We start from the raw sequence: 23,981 nt of genomic DNA, 5'->3' as shown, positions 1-23,981 counted from the left end.
AGAGACTTAAAAAAGAAAACAAAGGTATTTCAGATTTTTAAACAGAAATAGGTGTTATGTCCTGTAAAAGGGCTTATTGTCCTCTGCAGAGAGGACAGCTACCTAGAAAAAGCTGCATTGCAACATGTTCTACTTCCAGGTGGAAAATCTATGCCTTTCATTCCAAGATGCAAAGCCAAGCACAGATATTCCAAAGGAATAAACAATGCTACAGGAACTTCTCCCTCACAAAACTGTCACTGCCTCATCCTTAAAACTCCCACCACACTGGCCTGACCACTGCTGTGACTCTACCAGCAGGACAGGGTTAGGGTACTAAAGAGACCTTGTCAGACACAGATATGGCTCTTCCCAATTAAATTAAATATGGGATTGAAAATGTTACATATGTACAGGGATGTTTGCCAAGCTGGCAGGAGGGGACAGAGCTCTGCTCCCCAGCTAGAGCTGGCACTAGGACTGGAAAGGCACTACAAGATCCATGGGAAAGGCACTACAAGATCTACAGGAAGAACACACTACTGAGGAAAGGAGAATTGGAGAAAAACAGTACTCAGGATAGGAAAACATAATGCTGGGAAGAGAAGGAAAAACAAATATCACAGGTTCTAAATGTACTCTCCAAAAATCTTGGCTTACTTAATAGTCTGTAATAATAATAATCAAAAACACAGAATAGTTTGGGTTGGAAGGGACCTTTAATGGTCATCTTGTCCAGGCCCCTGCCATGGGCAGGGACACCTTCAACCAGAACAGGTTGCTCAGCTCTTCAATCTTGAATTCCATTCAATTGAATTCAATCTTGAATGTTTTCAGGAATGGGGCATAATTCTTGATTTCTGAGAAGAAGAGTGAAGTCTGTAGGAACATGTATGAAACCAAATACCAGAAGAGGATCAGGGGGGCAAAACACCCCACACAGTACCCTTTTCCACATGGTCTATCCCCACCCAGGACTGTTTCCAGCACAGCTCTGTTGCTGCAGCTCCTGTCAGCAGTGCCTGCAGCAGACATCTCCAGACACATCTGTGTTAGCTAAAGCAACTGTCTTCACAGTTTTGCTTTGCATGACTGCCTCCAAGACTTCCAGCTCACCCCAGTTTGGGCTGGGCCAGGGCAGCCACTTAAACACCCTCTCTGCCATCCAGCTCAACTGAAGCAGAGCAGGGAGCATTCACAGGAGCAGTTTGACTGGCTGATCTTTCCTTAAATGACTTTTACCATCAGATATGTCCATTTCCTTCTGATGGATCTGTGAACCCTTCACCAGAGACCTGTGGAAAACCACCTCACACGTCAATGATAAATCAGTGAGGTCTCTGCACTCCACTTCCAAGCCTATAAACTTGCTGATGTAACAACCTGACTAGCTTATGCCAAGAACTTTATCTAATCTATTGATTCTGTGGACTTCACAATCAAATGATTTGTATCTGCTGATTGTCATTATTCTGAGTAATAGTATTTTAAGATAACAAGACGTTATAAACTCTGGGTTGGGTTTTTGTTTTGGTTTGTTTTTTGTTGGGTTTTTTTTGTTGTTTTATGAAGTGTGGGGCTTTTGGATGCTAACAATTTTATGCAGGTTTCTCCTCAATCATTAAACTATTTCCTTGGATATTCAGTTATGCCTAAAGTTTACACAAAGCTACCAGGGAAGTTACCTGCAATTTGCACTGAGCCATCTTCTCCAAGAAGAATATTTCCTGCTTTCACATCCCTGCAGAAAGATAAAGAAACAATAAGTCATTAAATCTTTACTTCAACCAAGAAAAATACATTAAAAGGTTATTATTTCTTATATTTTGTTTCTTATATTAGCATTTCTTGCCTCAAATCATGCAGAAATTGTAACTTCAGTAGACAGGCATTAAGTAGTATTTGTATGATTTGTATTTTAGGTACTATACACAGAGAAGGAAAATTAAAACTTTGCAGAAGGTATTCTTAAAAATGCAAGGAAAGTTGTTTGTCACAGGTTCTTAGAGTTAGATAAAAAGGTGAAAAGTGAACCTAGCACTGGTCAGATGCTTATGTACCCCTTTAGGGGGAGTGACTTCAAGACAGTGAGTTGATGTGGTTCTCACCCAGCCCCACATCTCACTGCTCTCCAGTCCTGCAGAAGTTATTGTGCTTCCTCAAAAAATCAGTTTAGCCCCATACACTGGTGAAAATCCAGAGAGCTGAAAAATGTTGTTTGCTTATGGCTTAATGAGCCTGGTCAGTGAAAAAAATCCCCCTGCTATCTTTTTATTTTCTTTTAATGAACAAACACACAAGAACATCCAGCATGTGCTATGAATATTTTGTACTTTCCTTTTCTAGCCAAAAGCTCTGGTTTTCAGGTTAACAGCAACACTTCTCCATTCTTGAGGGGAACACTGCTTTCACTGCAAACACTTTGAAGTTTTCCAGTTTATTTTCACAGGCTGCTCCACATGTCAAGCCAAGAGAAGCACTTCATAGCTGACACCCCTGTTCATCAGCACAGGTTGCTAAGCTTGCACTGCCCAGGAACCCACATGGAATGGGTGCAAAAAGAGGAAAACAACCCCAAAACAAGCAGATTTTCCCTTCACTGCCTTTGGCAAATATTCCAAATCCTTTCACATACAGAAAGAAGTCCAAAGCTATTTTTTTCTCTTCTCCCTAGTGCATCATGAGAACAGAACTGGTGTGGTGGCCTGGCCAAAGAGCCCCAGTCAGGCCCTGGAAATCTCCTCCTTCCTGGCTTTTCTGAAGAGGAGCCTGGGCCACTGCCAGTTACAGGCCAGCCTAATTTTAAATACATCCTCTCCAGCGCTAGCATTTATCAGACTCTTCCCAATGCCCAGTCTAGGACAGTGGCACGGCAAGGGTTTTCCTCAGCACAAGGCAGAAAAAAGACTGTCCATAAGACAGTCCCACTAAAGATGAACAGCAAACTGCAGCTGACAGCACCTTTAGCCTTCAAACTGGTATTTCAAGTCATGCCAAATGTACATGTCTTGCTAGCAGTGCCCATCCTGGAGCCTAACCCCAGTTTGAAGCACTGGTGTGAGAGCAAGTACAGGAAAAATTCTTATTTGTTTTAATAATGAAGATGTGTCACATAACTTCAGAGTTTCATACAGATCTGATAGCCTCAAGAAGCTGACTTTCCCTTCCAGAAGCATGATTTTTGTTTTCTTCCTGCAACCAGCATCTGGTAGCCATTGCAGACAATACAGCACCAATGGATGCTCTTAACTACATGAAGGACCTGAAGGGATTAAATGCAGAATAAAGCAGGTGGCTACACTACCCCGCTTAGCACCCATTGGCCAAACCCAATATAATTGGTGCTGTTGAGCTAATTGCCATGTGAGACACAAACCTGACTGAGCCCTGCACTCCCACAAACTGCTCATGGTCCATAAAAAGGAGGAATGGAAAAGCTCCCTGCTAATAGTTAGGTAGAAGATGCCTTTGGGATCCAGCCCCAGGAGCACAGGGAGCCATGAGAGCACAGTACTGAAGTCTGCTATGTCCTAGGTGAGGAGCTGGCTCACACAGTGTGAAATGTGCTTGGCACAGGCACAGCCACCTCCAGGAATCCCCCTGCACACCAGCACTAATTCAGAGGGAACACAGGGTGTTCAGGAAATTCTCCAATCCTACTGGAAATGTTTACTCACAGCTGATTCTCCTGTGACAGCCAGGATGCACCAGGCCCTGCCAGTTCCAGCTCATGGGGAAAGGAATAGCATGCACAAGGTTACCTGTTGAAGTTATTAATTCTCTTACTGGAGTAAGAGTAATTTCCTCTTCCAACTGTACTCCAAGGCAGCCCAGGATGCTGCAGCATTTCCCCAGTAAGCTGGGCCATGCACTATTGTGCAGCCTTTCCAAACTTCCCCTCTGGCAGAACTGCACATGTGGCTCAGCAAGCCCCCATAACAGACCACACTCAGCCATGAAGGAAGTGCCAGGAAAGATTTTAAGCAAAACTAAGGATGACATCTCAACTATCACACACTTCACAGTCCAAAACAACTCAGGCAGGTTTCATTGCTGTAGCATCAGCAGTCAGAAACCAGCAGGCATTCCCTATCACCAAACCATCCCACCACAGCAGAGAAGCTGGGCAGGTTTGGAATGCAAGAAACTAGCAAAATAAGCACTTAGATCGAATCCCGTAGAAAATTGAGCCAAAGGACTCCAGGCCCTTAACCCCCTCAAATCAAGAGGCTTGCTTTTTAACTTCAGCTTGGATTAATTAAAATTTACATATTTTCTCATTGGAAACAAAAGTCAGCAAACATAATTCTTAAAGCTGGTTTAAGAAATTAAAACAAGTCATGGCCACAATATGAATTCCAGGAGGCCAAAACAACCACTGCCTAATATCCAAGTCAAACTACAGAATTACATCACCACTTCATGTGGCACTTCCTCACAGTGGTCAGCCCTCTGCAAAGGGTCACTCACCCCAGCCTGGCACACTCACTCCCAACCAGAGCAACAAAACTGATAGGGCAGCAAGATGTTTGAAGAGTCACTGTTTCCACTGAGGAGTCACTGCTCCATAGAAGCATTTTCCAGCTTCCCCATTCCCTGCCCCAGTTTAACAGCACTGCAGCAGCATCAGGTGAACACAGAGCAGCCTTAACACTGAGTGAGTACTCACTCACTCCTTCCTTTTAGCATACACTGGTGCAGTAGCAGCATATTTGAAGCAGGCTCTCCTCTAAAATCATATTTAAACTTAAGTGCATTTGAAGCAATGGGGCAGCAGAAAGACGATCAGTGCTTTCCTGTTTATTTTCATCAGGAGATCTTATAAACTTGTGAGCTGAATGGTGAGAAAAGTTTGTTACTCCAGGATATAGCTATTGCCAAGTGTAACAATTTGAAGGCACTTCCCATTAATGTGGTAATGACCATATCCTGGGCTGATACACTGGGAATAAATTGTATGCCTCTGGCATAATTGCTATAGTGGAAACAGGAAGCAGCTTTAGCATAAACAATAATTATATCACATTTTAAATGAAGTTACAGAAGGCTATAGTAAACTTTGTCAATAGTTTAACAAATGCTACAGTACTTCTGGACACTCCTGCTCTACAGCTGTCATCTTCCTCTCTTTTAAAGTCTTCAAGAGCCTTTCCACAAAATAAGAACTATGTTTTTATTTACCTTGTACTTCACAACCAGAGTGGGAAGAGAGGCTTGGACTCACTCCAGTGCAAAGCTGGATTCTCCACGTCAGCCTCGAAAGGTTTCACAGCGAGGCAGAAACCCTTCTTCATCCGCATTCCAAACTGGTTTAACTTCCCAGTTTGACCAGACAAGAGTGTCATCACATTAATGCCTTCAGGATGGGGCTGGGCCCCAGGTATGAGGTGCTATATGAACAAATCTCATCCCAACAACAAAATTACGGCCGAACTCCAGCTACAGGAGATTTGGGAGCACAGGAAGGCAATGAGATGATCCTTCTCAGTTTTAAGTGCCGTGTTCCCACACTCCCCTCAATTAATTTTTCAGTGGGGCACAGGGAAACTACATGAACTATATCCTGGTGGCTTGTTCCCATGACAAAGAGTCCTTAAAATCCTGCTAAATTATCAGATCCACCTTCAATCCTTGGCCTAACTCCACAGTGGTTGTTACAGCCACTGCAACCACAACAGAAGGGACCTGAGCAAAGATTGTCACCCCAGGAGATCTGCAGCCCAGTAGTGAGAAGAAAACTGTCACAGGAGAGGGGAAACAGATAAGCCCTGTTTACTCTGCCTCTGCTTCCAACCTGCTGGCATGTGCCTTTCGAACACAAAGCTGGCTGTAACACAAAGCACAGCCGTGAGTCATTTGCCCATTAGATGCAATTTACATCAACTGCAACAATAAATTTTCATGGACTGAACTCTATAGTGCATAATTTGGCATGAGGAAGGAGTGGTTGGTCCTGCCAAGTTTAATTTAAAAAAAGAGAAGGTGCAATATGCAACAATTACTATTTTCTTTTAATGGTAATGAATAACTCAAAATATTTATGCTGAATGCAACCAATTACTGGAGTTGACATTGTTCTGAATAATTTGTAAAATACTTCCAGGACAATATTGCTACATACAGTTAAATATGAGGCAATCTCTGACATTTTACACCAAATGAGTGCTATTGTCCCTCTACCATCAAACATTTCTCTCCCTTCAATAACATGCTGTTACCTGTGTCACCTCTTCCCTTTGCCTTATAAGCCAAGATATAAAAAGCTGGTGACAGGTAAGAGCTTTACCATTTAGAGCTGAAAATTGTAAACTAGGCTTGCAGTGTGCAGGCAGATCAGTATTTTTACCCCTTCAAATGTCAGCACATTCAACACGGCATAAGGAGAAGGCATTCAAGACAATTGTATTGGAAATGCTATACATGAGCATGCCCCTGTTCCTGCTCAGAAAAGCTGTGTGCCCTAATATTTTCATGCCACAGGGTTGAACCTGAAGTCCCAAACTCTTGGGTGAGGTGCAATTACTGCCTGTTACAGTGCTGTACTCAACTGCAGAGCCAGACTCTCAAACATCTCCCAGAGCTTGAAGGTTTTCCAATGGCAGAGAGCTGGCAAAGCAGCTCCCATGCTCCCTGCTGAGCCCAGCATAAGGGGATGGAAGAGAGGGCCAAGTCCACAGCTTGCTTCATCCCTGCTCATCCACAGCCCTCTCAGCAGGTCCTTGTGGCCACTGGCAGCCGGGCCCAGTGGCAGCAGCCAGGCTGCCATAAATTCCAGCAGGGGACCAGCCCAGTGACATGCTTTATTGCCCAGGATCAGGCAAGCACAGCAACTGCAGCTTCCCTCTTCTCCAAGCTGCTCTGTCAGCTGCTGGGCTGTGGTAAAAGACCACGGCCTCCACACGGGAGCTGAGCCAGCAGCACAAGGCAACTCATAATTAACTCCAAGACTCAAAACAGTGGAAGCATTTTTAAAGCTACACCTTCATGAGGGTTACCTAGGTGGGAATAATTAAAGGCCTTTGAATTATCATTTTAATGGCTGGAGAAAGTTAGATGAATAATCCAATGTTACCAGGAACTTTAAAAGCTTTTCTCTTTTTTTTTTTTTTTTAAGATGTCTTTGAAAGGCAGAAGTGACTGACAGACTGTGGCTTTGCAAACAGAGCCATGTGAAGACAAAGCCCACTGGAAAAGACTGTCAGCTTCCATCACACAGAGCTTTAAGAGTACAGCAAGTATTTGTTTTCTGCCTACCCTACCCATAAGATCCAGGCAGATTACTTTGAGTGCAGCAAAGACTTCTTGGGAGAGATAACTGCATTCTGTCACTTGGCACAGGCAAACAGAAACCCCAGTCAGAGCTGCATGAGAAATTAATCTCCCATTTCACTTCATTGTAAAAAAATAAAATATCTTTCAGAGGTTCACAATGCACTTACTAGGTACAGTCCCTCTCAATTTTCTGCCCTCCAGTGCTGCAGAAGTGGACTGCTGCTTTAAGTAGAAGGTTGGGGCCCAAGAAACCATGATTCAAATTTGATTTCTTTTAGGTCAAGTCGCTCTGGCAGCTCAGACAAGGGACGACTCACTAAAGAAAGCTGCAGGAGATCTGCCTGAAATTCACTGTCATCTTGGCTGTGTGAATAGCTCCAGGGTTTGGGAAGATGCTGAAGTGGTTCAGAAAGAGTTGCAGACCTTGGGCTAACTCGATGCAAGCCTCTATTATGAAGTGAGACAGGCAGCAGTGTGTCAATCCCTCACTGTGCCCCTGTCTGTCACACAGCCACTGTTATCGCAGCGCCTGCAATTTTCCTTTATCTCAGCAAATTATGTCCAGCTCACACTTCTCACTCCTGTGCCAGCTTCGTCTCTGATGGTTTGGTGCTCTCATTAATTCCTTCTCTCCCCACGTGGTTCAAGCCTAACAGAGGATTAAAGGAAGGTTCAAGGACGGATCCTGCCTGCCTGCCTGCCTTGGTCTCCCACCTCCCATCCATGGCCAAGCCTCCAGCCCAGCAGCAGTGCTCAAGTAACCTCAACTGCACATCAATGTGGGGCAAGTTGCTTCAGCTAAATCCAAACCCTTAAAAAGCAATTTTCAGACACATCAGGTCCTTCAGCCAGGAAACAGTGCTAGACCTAGGCTGCCTCCCAACATGGAGATGATCTAACCATACCAATACTTACAGCCCCATTTCTTCCTCCTGCAAATAAGGCCTTTGCTTCACACATTCACCCCAAAGCACATCACTGCTGTGGCATCAGCTCATGGCAAAGAGGATTTGCCAAACAGCCCACGCTTCTAACAATCTTCAGCAGTTACTGCAAGAGAGAAGCTTCATCTCCAATTTCACGCACCACTTTTAAAGTTTACCCTATTCTGTGAGAAGTTCAGTTTTTTTCTCTTGTATAAGGAAAGGATTCTGCACAGCAGGTTTTAAAATCAAGCTTCCATATGCTGAACAGCAGCTAAAAACAACAATTTCTTCCACAAATGCATTTATTCAGCTCGTCCATTTCCTGATCCTACTTCCTAAGGACTGCAGTGAGGACAAAGCACAACGACCCTTTAAAACCTGCTGCATGAAAAGCAATACACGGAACGAGCTGTGGAGTCACAAGGTCTCTTCCTACCCCTGGAGGCCCAGACATTTTTGGGACACCCTGCCTTAGTCATTGATAACAGAGGGAAATTGTCTAGTTATAACATGATCTTATTTCAGTATTTCATGTCAAATTCTTTCAGGTGGAAGGAGGCGAGTTTGCTTCACGTGGCAACACCAGTGACTCCACCATTCTGCAGTATCTCCTGCATGTCAGAGTATGTTCCTAATGGGCCCAGAAATAGGAATTTCCAAAAAATTACCACTTGTGCATCACCCCAGTTTGAGTACAAGCTGCACCAGGTAGCAGAAGGAACAGGAATGTCAGTGATTCATACAGCTCCCTGCCTGCCATGGTGGAAAGATGAAAGGCATTCAGGCAAATACAGAACCAATTTGGCTCAAATTAGGCCACAAAAAATTGACATAGGTGAGCTCAAAAAGGTCTGAATTTCCCAAAGGCAATAAGCATCCTGTTCTGAAAAAGTAGTAAGTCTCTCTATACACACAAGGCCCAAGGCATTCCCCATGCAGCCAAGAGCTGTCCCTATCTACAAAGCCACCCACAGCTCCTGCTCAGCCATGGCTGCAACATGACACAACAGGGGAAAGTCAAGACAGCCAGAGCTCACAAGAAACCTGTCCAAAAACTTCCTTATCCAAAAATCTGTAAGATGACAGTTTTAAGTATAGGAAGACCAGCATAGGAAGAAAGACCTCTATTTCATCCAGTTATTCCCATAAAATGGAGAAAGTAGTTATAAAATCAGGTATCTGTACAATGGAAAGTGTAGTTTCCATTGTACAAATAGTCCTGAAAATTGTTCTGAAGTCCTCACTGCACTCCCAATCTCACCTGGTGATGCTTTCCAGGGTACCATCAAGGGATAGATTTCTCTGAGGCAGTTCTTTGTTTGTTATCCTAAATGTGTGTGGATTTTGTCTCACTTTTCTTCTTGAAAGTATTCACTTTATGTTGTGAATGTGTTTACTACAACTTTACTTTTTAGTATCAAAATTTTATAAGAACTCTACTAGGCAAGATATAATTCAATTTAGTAAACAATAAAAAATAATTTCTGATGCAGCCTTGCAAACTTTTCAAGTGTGTTTAATATGTTATCACACAAATTTAGCAAGTGACCCTTTTCTTCTACTTTAGCATAAGACATGAATGAAAAGACTGCAGTGGTCTGAATAAATATTTAAAGAACCTCTACCTATGCAGATTTTAGGATCTATAAAGGCCAGAAATTCTGCTGCACCAAAACAGGGAACAATATCTCAAGCCATCTTTTTGAAGTGAGTTATATTCACATCATGCATCACCCCTGTCGAACAGATGAACAAGACAATTTAAACAATTACTTTGCTGCTGGAGAGATGTTGCAAGAGCTTATATTGGGTGACCTGGTCTCAGCAATCTACACCAGATAAAGGCAGTGACATGAGGGAGATGTCACAAACAGTGTTTTACACGTGCGCATGGCACTGGGTTTCTTCAGAGTAAAGCTAAGAGTCTGTTACATTTTCACTTGATACATTTAATGCTGCAGTGAATGATTATTCCCCCTGGAAACACATCAAATTCAAATACTCTTGACAATTTGAGAATTGCTAGAAACCACCATTATTTGAGTGTACAATTCAGTCATGGATCACTGACCAAAACATGTCACTGCTGTAGAACCTTTAGGTGATCACCCAACCTCTATTTTCCCACTCCGAATCATATTTTATCTGCTTCTCATCTCCATGTAGCAAAGCAGAGAGAAAAACCTAAAAACTCCTCTCCCTTCTATAAAAAGCCAGAGTCATTCTACCAAACAGCTGGGCTTTCCTTTGGACTAAACCAAAGTTACTTTGAATAACTGCAGGACACTCAGTGACAAAGTTCAGAGGTAGCTCCTGGGTGTGAGGGACATGACAGGGGCACAAACACCTGACTGCAGCAGCCACACCTTCAGGTATCACCCTGGAGCCCACCTGCACCACAGGACTGCAGGGAGTTCCCAAGAGCTGGGGCATCACCTGGAGCTGCTGCAGAGCCCCCAGTACCCCTGTGATTTCAGCAGCAATGGTATTTTACCATCAGAGGTTGAAATCTCATGTTTTTAGATTTCAGAGCAAAGACTGTCTTTACTCACTTTGAGGAAAACTGTCTCCACAGGAGTCATTGTTTCTGGCTGTCTGCAGATTTGGGATTACATCTGGTTTATATTATCTCTCCCCAACCACAAGGAAGTTTCTTTTTTTTTTTTTTTTTAAACAATGAATTTCTGGATGATGCAGTGGAAGAAACAGCCACCAGGAAAGCGTGCTGGTTTGCCAAACCACCACAATACAGCCCAGTCTGACTGTACAGAGACTGGGGGTTCAGTGGTCCTTGGGCCCTAGACACTGTTTGTTTGGGGAACAAAGTACCCAGTACAATCCAGAGCAGCTTCTTCTCCTTCTTCCTACTGAGACACAGAAGATAACAATTCTATTCTTCTGGCTTCTGAATTGTTTAAAAATTAAAGCTCTAGAATTTCTATTAACTACCAGCTCTAAAGGTTATTTCTACCTATACTATAAGAGACAAGAGACCAAATACACCTCTCTGAATAAAAAATTGCACTTCCCACAGCTAAGCAATAGCCAACTTTCAAATTACTGCTGTCCTGACTGAAAATCAAACTGACAAGTAGAGGTGGAAAGGCTCTGCATCCTGTTATCCATTCCTCAATCCTCCCCTACCAAAGTTCACATCCAAAACAGACTCCCCAAAGCAAGATCTCAGCCCTGCAGAGAGGAGGCCTGAAGTTCTCCCACAGTATTCCTACAGAAACATGAAAGGACACTATTTCAGAGGCATACTGGAATCCAGTTGAACAACAATACCCACCAGCATGGCTATCAATGCATTAATCAGCTACATGAAAATTAAACTTGAATACTGTAGGACAGCCAAGTTCTGCCAAAATACATCCATCAGCTCCTTCATCTTCAATCAAAAACTTGCTACTGGACGTGAGCTCCTGCAAAATCCCACATGCAAGTATTGGTGATGTGTATGTGCAGATAAATAGATGCCCAGTTTTCAGAAGTTATTTACTCTTAGTATGGGTAAAGAGGCAAAGAATTAAACTTTGATTCCCTGTCAAAACCATCCTAAGGTCCCAAAAAAAATTGAAAAGTGAACTTATCTGGCATAAAAGCACAGCAAGGATATTGTTTCTAGGGTCTCTTCAAAGCCACAGTCAAACAGCTGTCCCAGCACCCTGCTGCCCACATTCTGATTTTGAAAAGACACCAAAAATGCCCCAAACATTTTGTATGGCAGCACAGGCTGATCTAATTCAGCATATAAAATGTTGCTGCTCCTCTTACCCTGCAAGAAGTAGAGCTGCAAACAAACTAATAGTTGGATTGCTGTCATGCCAATAGTTCAAGTGCATGCAACTCTAAACCAGGCTTTTTTTGTTTTTACAAAAAAACAGTACAGTATCACATTTATTGTGCTGCAATAGGAGAATCTGGTTATATTTAAGCAGTGTATTATTTCACCTGGACTAACTAAAATATTCAGTTACACAACAGCTAATCATGAACAGAAGATAAGCTCAGAGATAAAAATAGGGAGAAAGACAGAGAGACCTTGTAACAGTTAATCAGCATGATTCATTTGTCAGCCTGCCATACGCAGCACCACCTGAAAAATAAAGCCTTGAAGTTTCCTCCAATAAATCTTTTTAAGCAATAAAATCTCTTGGGTTGGTTTTGCTTTAGTTTTATTTCCAAGTCATTCATCAAACTCCTGCTAATCTCCAAATACACAGAGAAGAATCAGAACCTAAATGGGGAAGAGGTACAACATACCCTGAGTGTCACCCAGCCCAGATTAGCCTGGCAACGACCCCTCAGAGCACGTCAGTCTTGTTTGATTCCCATAAAGAAATGTGCCTGAGCAGATTCCTGCAGGACAGCTTCATCCGAGGGCTTCCGAGTCCGGCCCTCTGTCCCCAGCGCTCTGGCTGGTGCCCAGCTCCTGAACTCACTGAACATGAGCCGGATCACTGGGATTTCAAATCCTCCCTGGGATCACCGTGCTACGCAGGAAACCACAACAGGGACAGTAGCAGCTGGCATGGCACTGGGGGACAGGGACAGGCACAGTGAAGGCAGGGAGCTGCCAACTCCCAGATAAGGCTGGCACTGGTGATTCTGGAGGAAGGTGGGGACCATTTGTAATCAGTTGTTACTGTGGTATAGAGTGTTCATGAAAATAAAACTGATTTTGTCTTCTCCTTTGTCTTTGCCATAAGGCCTCAGACACTTCCCATCAGCCCTTGCAAGATGAAAGCAAAAAAAACATCACTTTGGGCTATGTGGGAGACTTCAGCATTTATTCCTGAACAATGGCATCTATTCAAGTTTCAGACTCACTCTGGCTGTTAATTAGGAAAGTAAACAAGAAAAAAAAATATAATTTAAGCCTTCAATAGATATTTGGCTTTCTAATCTCCTCTAGAGAATACTGTCAAACTCCTCTCCTGTCCAAAGCAGGGATTTGCACTTCCACACCAAGACAGCTCCCTAAACCTCAACTGGAACTGGCATTAAGTTCAAGGCAGGCGTAGGCATAGCAAGATTCAGCAGCAGCAAAATTTCATTAAGCTAGTTTTTCATGTGTTAACTTCATTTACCCATTTAAGATTATGCATAATTTAGAAGTATTGAGTAGCTTCACTGACGGAAATATGTTCTCTGATCTCACCAGTGATTTACAGCCCCACTTCTGGTCTACAGTGCCCACAAAATTACATTTGGGACCCATATTCATCATTTGGGCTGTACCACTGGCCTGCCTGTCCAACTTCAGATGTGCTAATTACAGTCATTCACTCACAATGTGTCTCTAATTTTATCAAGTTGTTTTCTCCAAGGCGTAATATAAGCAGAGTTTGGATATTTAGTGTAACCAGCTGAACATATTTTCTGCTGGATGGCTGCTTGCTTTGGGCTTGCTGTTCCAGGTCTTAAACCCTTCAGTTTTGACCCTTCACAGCTGATCTTGCTCTGGCCTAAAGTTCACCCCAAGTACAGCTGCCCCACACTACAGACAGAATATTTACAGTTCAGCCATCACTTGATGTGCTTTCCTTTAGAGCCAGATACTTTAAGCTGACCCAGGGGACTAAAGTTCAGTTATTTTAAACACTTCCTTTGAGAGCATCTCAGGCATGGCTGCAAGATTTCCACCTGCCTTTCCCATCAGGCATGACCAGTATTATGACCCCTAGCATTAAGCAAAATGGGAAAACCATACAGATATTCCAAGGGATGAGGAAAGGTCTCAGCTGCGCTACAACTTTAAACTGTGTTTTCCTCAGCAGCACACAGACATCTGGATAAAATGGAACACAGTATGATGAACTCCATTAAGGAAACCTGTTTCACCTCTCAAAGTCATGTCACCTTGTCTTCTGCCAACAGCCAAAACAGCTTTGCATCACAGGTAGGAAACCACACAACTTTCCTTCTATATCCTGCTTCTCCAAATTTCCCAGACCACTGTGCCCAGCACAATGAGATAATCCAAATCCTTTTCTATGATAAATTACACAATTTTTGCAGCAGCCTCAAAATTTAGGGATGAAACACATGCAAAGGGACTGCTGCATAACCACAACCTTAAGCTGCAGCAATGACACAACTCTGATTTCTTTGCTGAAAATTTGTGCAAAATGCTTCAATGAGCAGGATGAGAATGGTCACAGCAGGTTTGATCCAGTTCACTTCCAAATGATTCAATATGAATCATATTTTCTTCAGGCCAGCAGTCTGAATTTTGTGAACATGATATTTTTGCTGAGTACATGAAAGAACCCCCACACTGCATTCATATTATCTCTAATCTTTACCACATTTACTAGTTTTGCTTTTCCACTCCAGCCAGCCAAATGGAGAGCCACCTCTCTTCAATACATGAAACATTATGCAATATCTTCCAAGAAACTGAGATTTAACAGGTTTCTGCTGCTTTAACATATATATTTCAATTTCACTAGACCAGAAGATAACTAAATCAGTCAAGCAAACCTACTCCAGGTTACAGATGAACACAGTTCTGTCAATTACTTATGGCAAAGTGAAAACTTACTGCCATGTAATTGGCAAGTAAGTTGGTTTATTACTTTACTCTAAATTCCCAGAGCTGCCTCAAGTCTTATCTCAAAAAACAAACTTAAGCAACAAGCAACCAGCTATGAAATCAAAACTGTCTCAAATGAAGACAATGATTCTTGTTAAATCAGAATTTTAGTTGGGACTGGAAACAGATTTAAGACTTCTTTCAGGGACAAGAATTTCACCTCAATCATTTCCACTGTTTCTTTCCTTTTAATCTAAAATAACTTACAAAAGCCAGTCAGTTTGATTGAACTTATGAATACTTCTTGTATTTTCTAATTAAAATAACATTTTTGCAAAAAAATTACCTCTTCTTGTGCAGCTATAAGAGGACAGAAACTTACTCCAGCATAGCAGCAGCAATGCTTATAATGGCATTGTACCAGAAGAGAGCCAAGCTCACAGAATTCCCAAGAAAGAAGAGGCTGTTCCAGTAGCAGTCTGTGGCTGGGATTGTGTATATTACCCACAAGCAGTATATTCTATTTTCAGCACATATTTAGGATTGCTAACTCAGTCTTTTTAACACAGAACAGACCAGCTTAGCATCTTCTCCTACTGAACTACACCACACCTTGACACCAGGAGAAAGGAAAATGTGATTTAAAAACACATCTCAGACAAACACCAGAAACCCATGAATTTCAGTGATCTGTCAAATCACAGGCCATTAGTTAACTGGGCTTTGCCTACAGAAGAAGTTTTTCCATTATTTTTATTTCCTTTTTATTTGTAAATGAAATTACTCAAATTCAAATTTCATGATGTTGATCTTGCAGCTAACCTCAAAAAAAATCAGAGCTGGAAGGACTTTTTATTAAATTGCTCAACTCTGCCTACGCAGTGCTCTTGGTAATTTGTAGCTCTGCAAGAAACAAAACCAGTGGAAGTTTTCCAGCTTTCCATCAACTACACTTAGCAGCTGAATGTTGACATTTAGAAAGAGATTCCCTGTATTAGAACTTTCAACACCCCAAAATTTACCCAAATTTGGCCTGGTCATTGAATATAGACGTAGCATATAGAATATAAACATTTGAATTCTACATTTTAATAAAGCTCTCACCTTTACTTTCCTCTCTTGATGCCCTCAGCAAGTTATGGGATGAGACTCTGTGCTCAGCTACTCTGCTTCAATAACATTTTATGACAAAGTGAGAAAAACATAAAATACCTGTGGATTTGCCCGTTTTTATGCAGGTAGTCCAGTCCTTCCAGCACCTCCTTAAGGATTGTGGCTATACAGGGTTCATCCAGGACACCAGTCTTGTGCTCTCCTTTGGCCACAATGTGCTTGATAATATCCAAAACAGAGCCTACAGAAGAGTTAAATATCTTAGTTTAAACTAGATATACGGATTCACAGTTAATTTATGTAATTCATCATTGTTTAATAGACAAGAAATTCACTGATGATGGTCAGGATCAGAGTCAGAAGATGAAGCTTTTGCTGCAGGAAAGCAGAAACAACAATGCACCCCTGGGGGCAGAGCCTCAAGGTGGGCTGTAAAACCCCTGTGAATAGAAGCAACTGAGAAGTTATTTGAACAAGACAAAATGTAAAATGAACACACACATGACACTAGGAAGGTTTTTAAGTAGATACTGATGCTACAGCTGGCTAAGTGCTGAGTACTGGAGAAGCTGAAGGGGGAAATGGAAAAAGCAGGGGGCTGCCAGGACTCACAAGCTGAAGGCAACAAGCTTGATAAAATTAGGCACTCTTTTTCAGCTCCTACCAATTCTGTGCAGAGGAATATCAGGAAAAATCTCATCTGTTAAGGGCTGGTACAACCCTAACAGGAAAAAAAAGTGGAAATTGTTAAATAGAGATGAAATTAAGCTGAATTCTGACAGTAGGTCCCTTCTTCACTCTGTACAAAACTGGAATAGCTTAGATCCTTCCCTAGAAGCATGTTTAGTCTCTCTCCCAAGCATGGTGTGAATTACATCATCTTCCATGACAAACCAGGCTTTAGAGAGCAAACCACTTCTTCAAAGTGTACCCAGGAATAAACGGAACCAGTGACTCGCACCAGGACTCTTGTGCAAGGCCCTGCTTTTCGTAGACACTGGGTACTACCCTCTTTGTATTTGCATCTGGACTGAAGAGACTTCTCAGAATTTTTTATTGCTCCAGAACGGGATGGCTAAGCCTCTTTTCCACAGCCTGTGCCATTTAGACCCTTCAAACTTGGGTTTCTATGGTTTAATGGCTGGATAGGGACTAGTAGGGTTTTTACAGCTATGGGCACAGAGCAATGTCAGCAGGGCTGGGAAGTTCTTAAAGAATGAGAAAAGCAGGCACAACTGAAGAGCACAAATTGCTCCTTTGTTTGTCTTAGAACCGGAAATTTACAGGGAAAGAACATCCCAGTACTAAGTCAGCTAGTTTAGAAAAGCTAGGCTCAGATTTAGAAAAGTTTAGAGAAGATAGTTCTTAACTCACAATCAAAAACATAAGAGAAAAGTATTTTTTGATCTGAAGAACAGAAGCTCTCATGAATTTGGCCCATGGGAGAATTAGAAGTTTCACCTTGTAAATTCCTGAAGCAAGTGAAAAATACAAAAGAGGTATTTAGTTTGATTTTCTTTTCACCTTTCAGGTTCAGGTAGGCAGAAAACTCCTTCCTCTTTAACATTTATTTTATTAACTATCCCAATTGAATTTCTAGGCCAAAACAATTGTGTAGATCAGTTTTCACTTAGAATAGTATTTTCCTTTTGGCCTCTTCCTATGAAAGAAGAAGCTGCAAGGTTTGAATACAAACACCATGTGGAAAGGCTCATTTTGCACAATTCAAACTGCACAGGAAACAATTACATGGGTGTACAGTGTCCCTTAGTTGGTGTAAAGCAGTATATGCTGAGCTCATCTAAAAGCTTGCTGCAGCCAGCAGAACTATTATTTCTCACTTTCCATCTTCTCTGGTCCCCTGGCACCAGCTTCACCTAGACACTAAGACAACCAGTAAACCCAGTGGAAATACATTGAGGAATAAACTGGTTGCCCTGAACAGCACCCTCAGCTTCCTCTTACCAAAAAAAATCTTTTGTTAGTTCAAGATATTTGCAGAGGACATGATCTTAACATACATGCCTCTAACAAAAATAGAAAAAAAGCCTAGAGAAAAACAAAAAAAATACGTAAATGAAGTTACATAACATTGTCCAAACATTTTATGCAAGAATACTCAGTTTTCAGCCTTCCTTTACCCCACCCAAGCATAGAAACACACTCATGTTTAGTGAATTTTGACATGGGTCCTACCCAGTGGTTTCACCCAGATGTAACTCAGGTTGTTTTGACATATGTTGGACTTCCTGCATCCCAGCAAGGATATCTTTACTGAAGAAAGGTAGATGTGGGAGGGGACTTGGGAGACAGTCAGAATTTCAGATGTTGGAGATTAACCCCTTCACTGAAATCTCACCTTTATGTTCTGAGAAAAGCATCTTCTGCTGTGTGTCAGAAGGAGTCACTTGGCCTTCAGCCTATCATATTTTCACATTTAAAGAGTACACGCTTACTAACTTTGAGGCTTCTTATCCTGGACAAGAATTTCTGTGACATCAACAAAACCCCACCAAACAAGCCCCTCCACGTCCACTGTTCAGGTTTTTCCTCTGAAATGAGCCTTAATCTGGAGAACAAACTGTCACTTGTTTTAGAAGTCCAGTGAAAATATGTGGTTCTTCACGTACTCATTTTGTCCTCTTTCCACCCACGACTCTCTTAGCAGACTTAGTTCACAAACATTTCCCTTCTCCTGCAAAGGGCTCAGGGAACATGAGGAGGCAGATCATACGGTGCTCAAATTCATTTGGTCAAAAAATCCTCTATTTAGCCAAGTTAGAGGTTGTATTTAACCCTGAAAGAGGGGTGGAGGGTAGTCAGACAAGAGGGCATGCACAGAGCCAGCCCTCGTTGTGAAAAGGCTGATTCACACACAGGCTATATCTGCTCCCAGTCCTGCCTGACACTTTTTAAGCACATTTATTTTAAAACCACTTTGACATTGAGATGTTCATAGAAGTGAGGGAATTTGCCAGTCCTCTACAGAAAGAAGAGCAGCAAAAAGGGATCAGCAAAATGCCCACTGCAGGAAACATCAGAGAAGCAACCCAAGAGCCACCCTTCTGCAGGAAAAAGTGTTCTTAGGACCGTCCCCCTTTGTCTGCTCAGGGTTTGGTCACTGGCACCACAGCACCATGAAACTGATTTTTCCAATTCACAAATCAGTAAGTCTGGGAGTTGGCTCTGACTCACAACTCAACTGCAACTTCATTAAGCACAGCACCAGGGAATACACAGAACAAAGCCAAGCTGCATTTCCCAGCACTGCTCCATGCGGTGTTCCAGTGCTCTGGCTCAGGAAGCCTGGCATGGGGCAACAGAATAACCAACCAAACAGAAACCCACAGCCAAGGTAGGAGCTACTTTGAAAAGTGAAGTCATGGGAATTTCACTGTCCAGGAAAACACCTCCTGCTAGAAGGCCAGGATTGGATTGCAGCATGAGGCTGATAAATTCAATGCAAAGTTGATGCCAGAGGTCTCAGTTACATGTGTGACACACTGACTAGGGTAAGACCTCCAATGCCTCAGGATACAGACAAACTCCCACACCAACTCCATTCTATTGGACCAAGAGATGAGGGAATCAGAATCTAAAAGGGGAAATGACTGTTTTGCACAGTGGCCTGTTCCCAATCCAGCAATACAATAACTGCTAAAATTAACTGGAAACTACTCCAGCTGAAGTGGAACCAGGGCCTAAACCACACCAGAGGATGTGCTTAACAAACTGACCACACTGCTGAGAAACACCAGCACAACTGCAGAGACTGCCAGCTTCTGAGCCAGCTTCAAACCAGTTCAGGAGTAACTGGGAAGAGAGAGCACATCCAAACACAGCTGGAGCTCTGTTTAAATGCAATTTCACTATGGATTTGTACTCCATGTGCAAACTGCTCAATCTCACTTTAAGACAGAACCTAGTGACCAGAGGATGAGGTTCACACTGGAAATAAGGTACTCTGCTCTGTGTTAACACTTACAAGATTTTCAAGGAGAAAACAAATGCACTACAATGTCTCCAGAAAAGAAAAAAATATCTTTGACTTCTCCCTAAAATAAAACCTCTATTTTAGATAATGCTATGAAGCACTCCTGTGTGTATTATACATGGCATTAGGTTTGATTACAATTCCCCCATTATTTTTCTCATTAAAAATTCACAAGTAGCAAGTATGGACTCAAAGTACAGGGAGGTGAACCCTCAGTCAGAGAAAGGGGAAAAAAAAGTAATTAAGTTTGGCTGAGTCCAACTGGAAAGCTCTTCCAAGCCCAGAAGGGCCACATACCAAGAAAAGACAAAACAAGACACAGAGAAAAGGGTCAGAACTGGAGTCTAACCATAAATATAAATAATGCTGTCATTAACAAGGATGTTTAAAGAAAGCTGGTGATGAGCAACTGATCTCGAAGCCCAAAGGAAGACAAAGGAAAGAAGACAACATTTAGTGATTGATATGGAAAAAATGCAGCTAAAACAAATTCCTGCCCATCAAATATACACTGTGCAGCACATCAACAGGAAGCCTACAGAGATACTGTGCAATCTGATAAAGCATTTAGCATGACTTGTCATTCATCATCCAAGTGTCTCAGTGCACTCTGACACCAATGGTCACGGAAATGCACCGACTTAGTGAAGAGCAAGCTCTCAGTGCAAACTATACAGCAGTTGAGAGGAAAGTGGTTTTCTGCTCAAACTCACAAGCTTTCCAGTTTGCTCCAAAAGCTGCTAATGCAGTAGCTCCTAAGGACAGCACGAGTCAGAAGGAACCTGTACACAGACTCACCCTCAGCTGAGAGAGCCCAACCTGTAACTACTCGTAAGAGAAAGATATTCAGGTTTTGAATATTGACACCAGGCAGATCACTTGCAATGGACAGTCCTGGATCCCAGCAAAAGCAGTCCTGACTTGCACCCCACACATATCCAACAAAACTGACTCTTCCAACAACATGAATTATGTGAATTACTAAAGATTATCTATGGTGACAAAATGAGATTGAAGTTCCACAGTTCACCACCTCACTGTTGTGCCCCTGCATCACTTACAAAGCCCTACTATAAAATGGGATCACTGCAGTAACTGGAAATTCAGTTTTCCAGGCAGGGTGGAGACCAAAGAGCCCGGAACTCCTTAAACCAGCTTTGCTGCTGAAGAAAACTGTGTAATCACACCCTCGGGGCAAGAAGTCCTAATTGTTCCACTGCTTCGCTTTCAACAGCAAACCATCACAAACACTGAGGCTTCCTGTTCCAAATCCAGAGCATGATTCCTTGACCTCACCTACACCAGCAAGCCTGTGGAATGGCATTTAGGAAGCCTGTTTCTGACGTTTCTCCTCTGCAGAGGAAGAAAACATCCACAGTCACCAGTGACACTTCTTAGTGCTTCAGCACACTGGGGCTGAAGCAGAGAAGGGCATGAAAACCTGAGCAGAAAGGAAAGCTTGTTTGGAACATGATTATAGATAAATACAGGAATATTCCAGCTGGAATTTTACATGCCCCCAGAGGAACAAAAAAATGTACAACAGAGCTGGTTGCTATGGGAACCATATCTTGCATGTTATAATATAACTTAAGTGACAGAACCAAGATATACTTTAAGTTGAATGCAAAGAAAACTTCTCATTTAACTTTGTTTGGGAAGCAAAACGGGAAAATTTAATTCTCTAACTTGCAAAAAAAAAAAAATAAATAAAAGGCAGGTAACAGTACCTGCATTGATTGGCCATTTAGAGGTGTGGCACAAATAGGCCTGAAAACAGTGCTGAGGAATCACCACACAACTTTGTGAGAACCAAAATCTGCCCCAAACCTGACAAAAGCTAATGCTGAACAGGCTGAACCTTTGAGAAGGGGGAATTGGCAGATTCACTGCTGCTTCTTTCAAGACATCTCAGCATTGGCTAGTGGTTTCAGTGAGCCAGGTTGTCATTAGAGCCAAGAATTAAATCTGCACCTTGTCAGTCTCTGGCAAACAGATGAAGAAAATGCATTAGCAGGAGGAACTGCTTGGATTCAGTACTTCTGGGACTGAGGAATACAGATACAGCTAGAGAGTAGCAAAGTAAAGGAAACAACAAGTTATACAAAACAAAGGAAAAGACGTTAACTCTGGTTAAATATCCTCAGAGGGAAAGCTAAGGAAACATCCACTTTTTGCCTCCTTCCCCCCAGGGCATGTGCATGGATGCAGAAGAAATATGGAAAGATTAAGGCAGAAAACAAGATAATACAATAATGGGAGCAAAACAGCCTATTGCTGTTGTGATCAAGACATTTATAGGAGAAAATCTGAAGACAAGCTTATTTTTCATGCTTTTCTTATTACAGTGAGGAGTGGCAATGTATCTACACAGTTTGCATTCTGCAATCATGTACAGTCCCTGCCATCCCATTTCTGACTTATCCCATCCTGAATTGTTTGAAATTAAATTGTGTTTCTACAAATAAAATCAAAACACCTCCAGATGAATTAAAAATAGTGTTCTCTCTCCTAAGAAAATAATTCAATATAAACATGAAGTTTTCTAAGGACCTGTGGTTTATGCTTTGATCATAACTCTCTGTTGGAATTGGGAGGAGCCAGATCAGAGATTAACACAGCAGAAGCAGGACAAGATGTCCTAACTCTTTGGTAGAGAACTAGGATTTGCCTACCTCTTTTGGTCTGGCATTCTGAGCTTCAGAGCAAAGGCTGAAGTAAGAAGTTGATTAGCTAATCTTAAAAACTTTCAAAAAATAGAAGGTTTAACTATTTCTATACAGCAATCTCCTTAGCAGATTTCATCAGCAGCCTTCAGGAGGGCAGAATATCCAAGAGCCGTATCTGGAAATGTTTCAGTATTTAAAGGATTTGCACAGTTTAAAAATATTTTGGAGGTTTCATCTGCTGCAGGCTAGGACAGGAAAAATGGTTTTGTGATGTAACAAGTCACCAGGGCCAGCTGTTTCATAGGAGCAACTGTTCTATAGAGCTATCTACAGCCATGGGTCACCTGTGAAATGAGAGCTCTTGTTAAAAGCACTGAGAATTTAGAAGAGCAAGCAGGTCACAATCAGTAAAAGCACAAGAACAAAAGCACAGCTGCTCCTCTTCCTACTAAAAAGCCACAGGAGTTTGAGAGCAGGATTTGGCTTCAGCAGGCTTTAAAAAGGCATGAGTAAAATTCATGACAGGAGAATGCCAGGGAGGCAAAGAGCAGGTCAGCAGCTGTCTAGAAATAGCCATTGGATTTTAGTTTGGAGTAACACTGGACTCAAAAGGCTGGGGTGTCAAGTTCACACTGCTAAGCTTAGAACCCTACAGAACTTCCAGCATTAGAGAAAAGGGTCTGTAATGTCTAATGAAGGGAACAGAATCAGCAAACAGTTCACAAACCTGACACAGACAGACATCACCAGAGCTGAAAGAGGCTGTCAGTAATTGGAAACACCAGCACCCCTAGTCTCTACCAGCTGCACCTCATCACTGCCACGTTTCTGCCATCAGCAACTCCACACCTGCTTTGGGCTCAGGGCTGCCAGCTCAGAGGGCTCTGAGCAGTGGCTCTCACCAGCCTGGCTGGGCTCTGATGCACATCAGCTCCCCAACGCTACCTCCTGGCTGCTGACAACTTTCAAATATAGACATCTCCCGTCAACAGAGTACTTGTGGAGACAAATAGTTCTGTTTCAGTGACAATGTCAGTCAGGTAATTAAGGATCTTTGAGTCCACCCTCTGGTTGTCAGAGGAGCAAGGCACTGTTAGACAACAGCAATTTGTAGATTTATAGTATTTTCCCTTAGAGACTTTTCTAAAACATTTGCATGTATGACCAGGTTAGGATTTTAACAAAAGACTGCAGCCAGAAAATAAATTAAATTGTGCTTAAAACAACAACAAAAAAGACCTGCATTACAGATTGGGCTGTTTGTCAAATTAATAAGGTCAGTATTTGTAGGCTGAAATTAAAACTAGTTTCAGCCTGAAATCACACCAGCATACACTAACAGAAAAGAGACAATAAAATTCTGAACTTTACCCAGAATACATGAACATGAACAAAAGCCATGATCAAAACACAGAATGGACATCAGAATGTATTTCATATGTACTTATTGGGATGTACAAATCTTTCTGAACAGCTAAACAAAATTA

At 42.2% G+C, this 23,981-nt stretch overlaps 1 protein-coding gene across 3 annotated transcripts in view; it reads right to left on the bottom strand.

The window, feature by feature from the left end:
- OXSR1 (oxidative stress responsive kinase 1) overlaps positions 1–23,981 on the bottom strand; it is an 87,395-nt gene that overhangs the window by 32,231 nt on the left and 31,183 nt on the right. For all 3 annotated transcript variants that reach the window (XR_014950457.1, XM_077789521.2, XM_021555329.4), the window contains 2 exons: positions 15,931–16,072; positions 1,665–1,720 (listed from right to left, as the gene is read on the bottom strand). Coding sequence is in view for 2 of the 3 variants with exons in the window: in XM_077789521.2 (XP_077645647.2) it covers positions 1,665–1,720; positions 15,931–16,072 (198 nt within the window). In the remaining variant the exon portion in view is untranslated. The remainder of the gene's footprint in view (positions 1–1,664; positions 1,721–15,930; positions 16,073–23,981) is intronic.

Source organism: Lonchura striata, chromosome 2, assembly GCF_050655825.1.
Source record: "Lonchura striata isolate lonStrDom1 chromosome 2, ASM5065582v1, whole genome shotgun sequence".
In the NCBI taxonomy this organism is placed as follows: Eukaryota; Metazoa; Chordata; class Aves; order Passeriformes; family Estrildidae; genus Lonchura; species Lonchura striata.
Note: the sequence above shows the minus strand (reverse complement) of the source record. Positions and strands in the feature narration are given on the sequence as shown.